This window comes from Medicago truncatula, chromosome 3, assembly GCF_003473485.1.
Source record: "Medicago truncatula cultivar Jemalong A17 chromosome 3, MtrunA17r5.0-ANR, whole genome shotgun sequence".
Taxonomy (NCBI): Eukaryota; Viridiplantae; Streptophyta; class Magnoliopsida; order Fabales; family Fabaceae; genus Medicago; species Medicago truncatula.
Window position 1 is genome coordinate 4,370,737 of NC_053044.1, and position 10,518 is coordinate 4,381,254.

Genomic DNA, 10,518 nt, shown 5'->3' on the forward strand with positions numbered 1-10,518 from the left:
AGTAATTCATATTTTGTCTTAATAGATGTATTAGGCCATGAAGTTACATGCAAAGAATAGAGAAGAAATTCATGTTATTAATTAATTAGACTTTTATTCATATACTCAACAATTAATCTATGCAAAGCATGGTACGTAACATGATCAGTCCTATATATAAATACCTTGCATGGCAACGAACAGCAAAATCACAATATATCTACATCCTCTTATACATATAATTCATAATAATTAATTAACAACCATGTCAACTAGATCCCTCACTATATTCATCATTGCTCATGTGTTGCTCTTTATGATCACAACATCAGTAGCACAAATTGTCATAGACACAAGTGGCGAACCCGTTGAGGACGATGAGGAATACTTCATCAGGCCCGCTATCACAGGTAATGGAGGAGGTTCCATTTTGGTCACCAGAAATGCGCCATGCCCTTTGCACGTTGGTCTTGGCAACAGTGAAGGGACACTTGGAGTGGCTGTGAAATTCACTCCTTTCGCTCCTCGTCATGATGATGATGATGATGATGTGAGGCTTAACAGAGACTTGAGAGTAACATTCCAAGGTTTCACAGGTTGTGGGCAGTCGACAGATTGGAGGTTGGGTGAGAAGGACGCAACGAGTGGAAGGAGGCTGATTGTTACCGGAAGAGATAATGGTGCAGGATCACATGGTAACTTTTTTAGGATTGTGCAGACCCAAACTGGTGGTATCTATAACATTCAATGGTGCCCTACAGAGGCGTGCCCTAGTTGTAAGGTTCAATGTGGGACTGTTGGTGTTATTCGTGAGAATGGCAAGATTCTTTTGGCGCTTGATGGTGGTGCCCTTCCTGTCGTGTTCCAGAAAGAATGATTATTAGTACAATGGTGAAGTTTCTTTATGTGGTATCTTTATGGAGTTTTCTTTGTTGCTCTAAATGTAAGTTTAATAAACATATATATGTGAAGCTATCGTTACATTCAATTGAACCAGAGAGAGAAAATCTGGTCGATTGATTCGTATATATATATTAAATAAAGCTTTGACTGGTTCTGTCTCTTCTTTGTTTACTAAAGAGTTCTTGTTGTTCTAACTCCTAGTAACAACGGTAAGATAATGATTTTTTTCAAAGCAAAAGTGAAAATGTATTAAAATAAAAAAAGGGAAATAAAAAGATTGGGGTAAAATATATTCACGTAAACAAACCAAAAAGGGTTATACGGACATTAGCCGAACAAAAGTGGAACAATCATAATGGTGATAGACAAACTTATCTGGCGCTGTCTAGGGTGGGTGAGCCTGATAGGTCTCCCACCGTAGGTGAGTTTGATGTACGGTTAGATTATGATGTTCCACAAATGTTATGATGCACCACACACATCTTACACATCCTTTTTTTTATCTCTCTCCTCTCATTCCTGTTGTTTCTTTCCTGCGTTCTTCTACAACTATTCCACCACCACCCATATCTTATATGAACTTAGTAAAATCTAGAATTTTAGATTGCTCTTGAAAATAGTTTTTTTGTTTATGTGGACTTAAATCCCAAAAATAAAAATATATTCTCTCTAATTTTATATCATACGGTGAAACCTAAAAGTTTGAAACTAATTTATAGACTATGAAGAATCATTCAGAATTCATCTTGGCAACAAAGGAGTGTATCTAGATGCTAAGAGATAACAAATAATCATTTATCCTTCAAAAAAAAAATCATCATTTAATACATAACATAATTCATTGAACGTGTCAGTTACATTTTCTAAAACAAATTAAGCTATTTTTCTAAGCTTGAATTTTCTATTGAGTGGACTTGAGTGACACTTATATTCAAAGTTGAAGAACCTTGATATTCTTCAAGTTATATTAAAGAATAAATTTTTAGAGAATCAAAACAACTTCATAACATTACCCTTTTTTCAACAAAATGCTCAGAAACCCAATTGTGAAAATTAGAAAATTGAATTAAAAAATATTGATTTTTTTCCCTTCAATTTAAAAACTTTTGAAGTGAATTACAAAACCCAGATGGGTTATAAAGAGAAAATTTCCAAAATGAGTGATTTAAGTCTATATGGGAAGAGAAAATTGAACTTGAAATTGGGATTAGAGTTTTTAAAATTGATGAAAGAGAGGAATGAAAAGTTGAGATTGGGGAATGGATTTTGAGAAGAAACTGAGAAGGTTGAAAGATAAATCAAAGAAAGCGAGAATGGGATAAGTTTGGAAAAGTAGTTGGGGAATGGTAGAAGAAAACACAAGAAACAGGAAAGGAACTCAGTAGCAAGAGAGAAAGCTAGGGGAGAGAGAGAGGGAATGTATAAATTGATGGTGGTGCATCATAATATTTGTGGAACCTCACAATCTAACCATACATTAAACTTGCTCACGGTGGGAGACCTATCAAACTCTCCCACCCTAGACTGAGCCAACTTATCTAATCGGGTGAAATATCAAACTCAAAAGAAACATCGACTGCGGGTACAACTAAAAATAGAAATAGGTTAGGCCGAGTTAAGTTTTGCAAGGATCTAAGTATTGGCAATAAAAAATTTTAAAGTTTAAGCTTGGTCTATGGTCTGACCTATATATAGACCTATTTTTTACGATGAGCTTGATCTTTTAGATGCCTAATATTGCACGTTAAATTGTTTAAAAGGGAAGTTTATATGAATATCTTTAAATAAGTAATGTGATAAGGTTAAATATACCAGTCAATTAATTGATCAATGAGATTGCACCCCTTTTGATATTTAACATGATTTTTTTTTAAAGAATTTGACTATATATTACATCATATAATTTAAATTCTAGTTTTATAATAATACATTTGAATATGCAAAACATTTATATATACTAGCTAGTAAGCTTAAATTACTTTCTTAAAAAAAAAATAAGTAAGCTTAAATTACTAAAAAAGGCTAACAAATTTATAATATATCTTGTCAAAAAAATTTTATAATATATTTCAAAGTAAAAAATATTGTATAATCATATTAGTAGTTAATAATTTATTCGTATTAACTTAATTGGATCGGCCTTATAGGCTTAAGAGGCTTTTTATGGCATGTAACATGACCTTTTTAGCGAAATAGTCTTAAAAAAAGCCAATGTCTTCTCTATTTGAAATAAAAAATTGATTGACCTTATCTGTTGTAGGCTAGATCGTAGGTCTATGTAAACCAAAGTCTTCTTTATTTAAGGTCAAAGTTAAGAAGCAGCAAAAGTTTCAAAGGATTACAATCTAGTCCCCCTGACAGATATTTTTATCACAATTGACATCAGATCTATCCATGGGCGGAGCCATGTAGAGCTGAGGGGGTTCAGCTGAACACCCTGAGATTTAAAAATTTGTACTAACTTTCTTATATAAAATTATAGTTGAACCCCCTCAAATAAATCTTTTGCACCGTCTGAAACTCTCTCACATATTAGTTGCTTGCTATTGTTTTCACTTTCCACGTTGCCAATAAAAGTGCAATGTTACTCATCCCTTACCCATTATGAATTGAAAAGTGTGTAATTTAATGTTAGGTGGCGTGCAATAGGAATTAGGAAATTCCAATGTTTTTTTTGTAAGACATTACTAAAATACTCTTCATACAATTTTATTTAGGGTTATGCTAACCGGTATCCTAAAGGCACTAGTTAAGAAATCTAAAAATAATAAGATTGCGTTGAATTTAGTAATTTTTTAATTTTTAAAAAGTCAAATCTATCACTTTTCACCATTTTTCCAATACAACATTTTTAAATTTGTCATTTTAACCAATGCTCTAAGGGCACTATTTAACATTTCCCTTTTATTTAACACACATAGTCTCTTATTGGTACTCCGAAATTCATACATGCAAGCATTAGTAGGCTAGTTTTAATTTTCAAAGGTTAAAATAGGCTATCTAATTGATAAATAGTATATTTGGAGCTTTAGTTTTGTGTTAGAGTTGTTGTGGTGATTTTTTTTTGGATCAAATTATATATATTAATTTTAATATTTTAGTTAATATTTTCAGCTCCTCTCAATATTTTGGACAAAATCTGCAATTGACGATCCTTCCGCCCCAAAATAAATGAACTTTTTGCTAAGAAAATTTGGTCCAAAATAAATGACCTTTTTGCTAAGAAAATTTGTTCCAAAATAACTGATTTTTTCAATTTTCAATACAACATTATTTTTTAACTATACTCTCTAATGAATATAACTTTCATGACTCTCAATTCACCGTATTTTGCTTTACATTTATGATGATGATAATACACCAATATTTAGTAAAAATCTTATTCTCTCTCATTATTTTATACAGTTTTCTTAATATGTATGTAATGTCAATTAATTCATAATAACGGACAATGTGAAGATAGTTTATACTGTTAGTTATTTATAATTGTTAAACTAATAGAAACATTTAACTTTGATTCGTCTAGACACAAACACATTTTTGTTGTAATTATTATTATTACTACTATGATCACTTCAAAATTTTGTTGGAAAAAAAAACTAACCCCCTAGCCTAGAGTCCTGGCAACGCCACTGGATCTATTTATCTCTCTCTCCTTTACAAGAGTTTGAGCAGCTAACAATTGCAAGAGGAGCGATTCAGGAAGAAGTAAAATGGTCGAGCAAATATTTCCACCAACAACCTTTATTACAGAAGGACGTATTCAGCAAGACTTCAAGTACTCTTCATTAGATCAAATTATAGCTTCTTAAAAGGCAAGATGCAACTGTATCTCAAGATAGAAGAAAATGGTTACTCTAAAGTATGGAACTCATATTGAGAATCGAGAAGACACTTGGACAAGAGCAGAACAAGAGAGAATGCTCTTAAGTATGCAAAAACACATTCAAATAAAAATTGATAAGTCTGAGAATAAAAAAGCATGGGAAATCAATGAACACAAAATATAACATTAAAAAGAAAGAACAAAAGTAACTCTGATGCTCTCTAAAACATTGAATATATCATAGATCCGTCTTCTCTCAACACTTGAACACCAATAAGTGTTCAATCCATTTTTTTTTCAATTAAAAAATAATTTAATAGTTTTTTATCCGAGTTACCAATCTTGAAGCCATAATAAATGTTTCATGATTTAGTGGATCAGATCAGACCGCTCAAGCTCTCAACCACAAGGAGGAAGAAAAATGGAGCTAGGGATCCCCTTGTCTAACCCCCCCCCCGGATACTAACATCCTTGGTCTGTATGCCAGTCATGAAAATAGACAAATCACGAGGAAAAACATAGGCCTCCATCCAACTACATTACTTATCACATAAACCAAGCCTCCTCATCATATACTTAAAAAAACTCCATCAGCTCACTGAATCATATGCCTTCTCAGAATCCACTTTAAAATTTAGACATTTTTAATCTTCTTCCTAACAAGCTATATTACTTTGTTGACCTCCATAACCCTGTCCACCTGTTGTATGCCTCTAATGGACAAACATGATACTAACTACCCCTTCTAGTATGCTCCAATATTTCTTAAAAAAGGCAAAAGTAAAACCATTTGGTCCTGTGTTTTTGTTACCATCAGAATCTACAACAACCCCTTTAATCTTCCCCCGAGTAAAAGCCACAAATAGGGTTGCATCATCCTCACTGGTGATTGAGGTCAATCTCACAACGTACAGGGCAAGGAGATCCTCCCCAACTCCTTACAATGATTGCAAAAATACTCCACAATCTCAGATCAGATGTTATCAACGCTCTCAACCCACCTATGTCTAACTTTAAGGACAAAAATAGAGTTTCACCTCCTTCTCATCTTAATATTAGCATGAAACAAATTTTAGTTGCCATCACCCTCTCTAAATCACTCAAGTCCGAAATATTGGTAGTTTTGGGAGTCTCTAGCTCTAAGAAGTTCCCAATGATTAGTGACACCCTTATAGATGACCTCAACCTCAACATGCAAAAGTGACACTTCCTCTGCATTGATATCCAACATCCTATGATCTTTGACATGCGATCAATTTGGGCCCCACCAACGACCCTTGGGGTCTGTTTGGGAAACCCCAAAAAAGAGCTTTTAGCTCTTAGCTTATAGCTTATAAGTTCGTTTGACAAAAAAAGCTCTGTTTGGTAACACTTTTTCACCATGAGCTTATAGCTTATTTCACGAGCTTATAAGCTATTTTTCAGAAGCTATTCCAAGTAGCGTTTGAGCTTATAGCTTCTCACTTTTTCATCCAATTTTACCCTTATTATTTCATTTAAATTCCATTTTTATCCATTACAATTTTTATAATAAGCTACGTAATAAAGACTACTATCCCTTTATTTCAATTTTTGTATATATATCAGCTGGCCATTTTTATTTTATTTTTGAAAAACTATATACCTTCGCTTTTTTTTTTTTTTTTTACGAAACAAAATACTATTACTCTATTAGTGTTATTTTTTTATATTTTTTTTGAGGTAAGTGTTATTTTCTTTATTCTCTATTATTAGTATTACTCTATTAGTGTTACCTTTTTTTTTGTTTTTGAGGTAAATGTTATTTTCTTTATAAAGTGGAAACAATTAAATGATAATAAATATAAGATAAAATTTTAGTGAATAAAATTTAATTTAATTTATAATACATAAGATATATTAAATTAATAAATTTAAAGTATTTTTTTAAAGAAAAATTAGTTTACAAAATTACAAATACTTAAATATTAATTGATATAATTTTTATTATGAATTAAGAACACCCTTTATGTCATTTTACATTTATCAGCTAGTTGAACCGCTATTTTTACCAAACACTTCAGTTAGCTAATCAGCTAAAAGCTATCAGCTAGCTTATCAGCTATCCGCTATTTTTACCAAACAGAGCCTTAATCTTAATATAGTCATAGACACCAAACACCTCAGTGTGCCCTGTCCTGAGATCAAACTTAAGGATTTTCAACTTCTCTTCCAACCCGAACGCCATCCAGCTAGACAGGTTTGAGCTGGACCAACTTTGATTGAAAACATCAGTCAACCCTCGATGGGCTAAAACTTGCATGCTTAGGTAGACCAAGAAAATAAAAGAAAAGAGTGTAGTAATTAATTGATAGGGTCTATCAAGCACAAATATTGAATAATCATACATATTTAGGGATTGGACTAGCCTAGTTAGAGTAAACCACTATAATATCATTGTGTTTTTTTTTTCTTTCTATCCCCTATCTCTTTTAGTTGATTTTTTTTTATAAGCAAATACATTAATTTAATATCATCAAGTATCAAATTAATTTTGATACATACTTTAGATTAATAAATATGAATGTCTTCTAAAAGTTAAGAAGCAACAAAAATTTCAAAGGCTCACAATCAAGTCCCCTTTCTTGTGAGTGATATTTTTATTTCAATTGGCATCAGCTCTCTCTCTCTCTCTCTCTCTCTCTCTCTCTCTCTCTCTCTCTCTCTCTCTCTCTCTCTCTCTCTCTCTCTCTCTCTCTCTCTCTCTCTCTCTCTCTCTCTCTCTCTCTCTCTCTCTCTCTCTCTCTCTCTCTCTCTCTCTCTCTCTCTCTCTCTCTCTCTCTCTCTCTCTCTCTCTCTCTCTCTCTCTCTCTCTCTCTCTCTCTCTCTAATCTGCTGCACTTAACTCTAAACATTGCTTCAGGTTCTTAACTTTATCAGAAGCTGAACTTTGGACTTAGTTAAAATGAAGAAAAAGTTAACACAATTCACCCCCTTCCCTCTTGTGTTTTTCTCACCTTCAATCCCTGTATTTTTTTTAGATTCCCTCTTTATAGTTTGAAGATTCTTTTGTTTGTGTGCTTGAGCATATGAAGTCTTTTGTTTGTGTGCTTGAGCAATTGTAATCTTGTGTGATTATAGTGAAAAATCTCTTGTAAGTGACAAGGAGATTTGACTACTTCTTGATTGTGGAAGGAACTAGGATAATTGCCTCTCTCTCTCTCTCTCTCTCCCCCCCCCCCCCCCCCCCCCCTCCCGACCGAAAAACACACTTCTGCAATTTGCCTCTTAAATTCTTTGCACAGGATCGTAGCTTTTGCATTTTTACCATAAATTCCTTTAAGTGGTTTCCATTATGTGACTTTCAATTCTTTGAATTATTTTTAGAGGAATTCTTTGAATTTTTGTTTCTCTAAAACGACACAAACTAAACCTTTCAACGAGTTTGTGTAAGTTGAACGAATTGACAATAATGTTAAGCCAAATGAATCTATTTCCCTCGAGTACCATTTTTTTTAACAAACAAAAATGATATATAATAGCAACGGTGCTTTCCCCCCGCACAAAGCATGCAAAAGGGAACCACAGAAGAGTATATACAAAAAATTAGGTGCTAATTAGAGCAAAGCACCACCAAAACAACACAACAGAAACAAAAATTACAAATGAACGCCCATGCAGAGAAGCGGTTGCTTCGCCACCAGTCATGATAACTGTAGGAAAATGTTGTCTGTTTTGATTTCAGCCATAAAAAAGATGTCAGTTTAACCTTTTCAATGAGAGTGGAGGATGTAGATGCCTTGTTGTTAAATACACGGTCATTTCTTTCCTTCCAAAGAACCCAAACAGATGTAAACCAAATGATTTTGAAAAATATATGAGTGAATCTAGGCAATCCCGCCATAGTAATGAATTGTGTGAAATGTTGCTGAAGATTACCAGACGAGACCGAGGAGATGCCTAACCAAAGCCAAACATGAGACCAAAGAGCACCGAGAACGTCACAACCCAAAAAAAGATGTGATGCCCTCGAGTACCATTAATGCATGTGTTGATAGTTTTTCCATCATGCACCTTCTATAGTGACAACACTTGATTTTAGATACCAATTTTTGATTGAATATCTATTGATTTGAATTACAGATATAAAAAATAGGGTTAACTATGTTTTTGGTCCCTATAAATATGCCAACTTTTCATTTTAGTCCCTCTAAAATTTTTCTTCAACTTTTAGTCCCTATAAAATTTTCAATCATTACCTTTGGTCCTTATTTTTAATTTAATTTTTTTATTTTTTAATGAAATTATGCAGACATGTGTAAAATATTCTAACCAAATTTCCAAAAAAATTAGAATTAAAAAAAAAACACAAATTAAATATTAATTTTTAACCGTAAAAAATATAAAAATTGATATTAAATTCATGTTTTGTTAAAAAATTCTAAATTTTTTTTGGAGTGATTCTTATAAAATTTTGAATATTTCGGGAAAATTTTATTAGAAAATATGAATTCTACATATGAGTTTACTTTAAAAGAGGGACCAAAAGTGTAGATTGAAAATTTTTTAGGGACTAAAACGAAAAGTTGACATATTTATAGAGACCAAAAATATATTTAACCCTAAAAAATAATTAACAAAAAAGGAGGACATAATATAACAAAGGAATTTCAAGGGAACATAGTGGATGGAAGAAAAGAAAAGAAAAGAAAGAATCAGCGCTGCCGTTTCAAAAATTGAGGAAGAAGATTACGACTTATTTGTGTAATTTAACAGAGTGCAAACAGTGTTAACCAAGAGGGGATGTGTTTACACATGGAGGATTGAGAAGGGGAGATTTGTGTCTAATTAAAAAGTAGATGGGGTGTAAGTGATATTTTAATTACTTTAATAGAGGTCAATGTAATTTACCCTAACTTAATTTCAATTGAACATTTTCATCTTTTATATTTTTTTTTCGATTTAATCTTTTATGTTATAAAATGTCAATACAGTATCCTTTTATACGAAACGTTTTCACTAAATATGTGTTTCTAGGTTTGTATGATGAAGAATCAGGTTTGTTTATGAGTTTGATGGGTTTCTTATGAGTTTTTTTAATGCGATTTCCATTTTTTTTTTCTTTTGAAGGAACAGATTTTCATATTTATTTTGGGTTGATATGAGATTGGTACGAAGTTTCATATTTATTTTTATACGCATAACTTAAAAATCTAACCCGTAACCATATGTTTAAAACGTTATTGAAAAAGATAAGAATTATATATTTTCAATAACTTTAAACTTTAAATTTTCTCTTTTCGGGGTGGAGAAGGCAAGTCAAGCAGTCAACAAAACAAAAAAAAGATGAAGCATTTTGTGGAGTTGATTAATACGGTTTCATAAATTCCCCTTTGTGGAGTATATGTTTTTGGACATAAGGGAGAGAGTAGTATATGTTTTTGGTTTACTTGTACACTTTTGGTCCTATAGGCAAATCACTGGACGATTGAAACAAGGGAAATTTTTACCATTTTCCTTTTGAAATTTTGCATCTGTACAAAATTTCCCGGTCCACAGAAAGAACACAGGTTAAGTGTTTATTCTTGACACGCCACCTATCATAATAGATGGATAATTCATATTTTGTCTTAATAGATGTATTAGGCCACGAAGGTACAAGCAAAGAATAGAAAATAAATTCATGTTATTAATTAATTGGATTTTTATTCATTCATATTTTCATCAAATATTCTATGCATTGCATGTTAACAAGATCAGTCCTATAAATACCTTGCATGGCAACGAACAGAAAAAACACAAAACAACTACAACCTCTTATACATATAATTCATAATAATTAATTAACAACC

General features: G+C 32.2%; 1 protein-coding gene across 1 annotated transcript; it reads left to right on the top strand.

The window, feature by feature from the left end:
• The first annotated feature begins 244 nt into the window (after window positions 1-244).
• On the top strand, window positions 245-856 carry LOC120579470 (kunitz type trypsin inhibitor 104-like). The gene has a single exon (XM_039831842.1). It carries the CDS (start codon window positions 245-247, stop codon window positions 854-856), a length of 612 nt encoding a protein of 203 aa, XP_039687776.1.
• The last annotated feature ends 9,662 nt before the right edge of the window (window positions 857-10,518 follow it).

Excerpts from the sequence above, each read along its gene's own strand:
- LOC120579470 (XM_039831842.1), top strand. The coding sequence starts at position 245 with ATGTCAACTAGATCCCTCACTATATTCATCATTGCTCATGTGTTGCTC.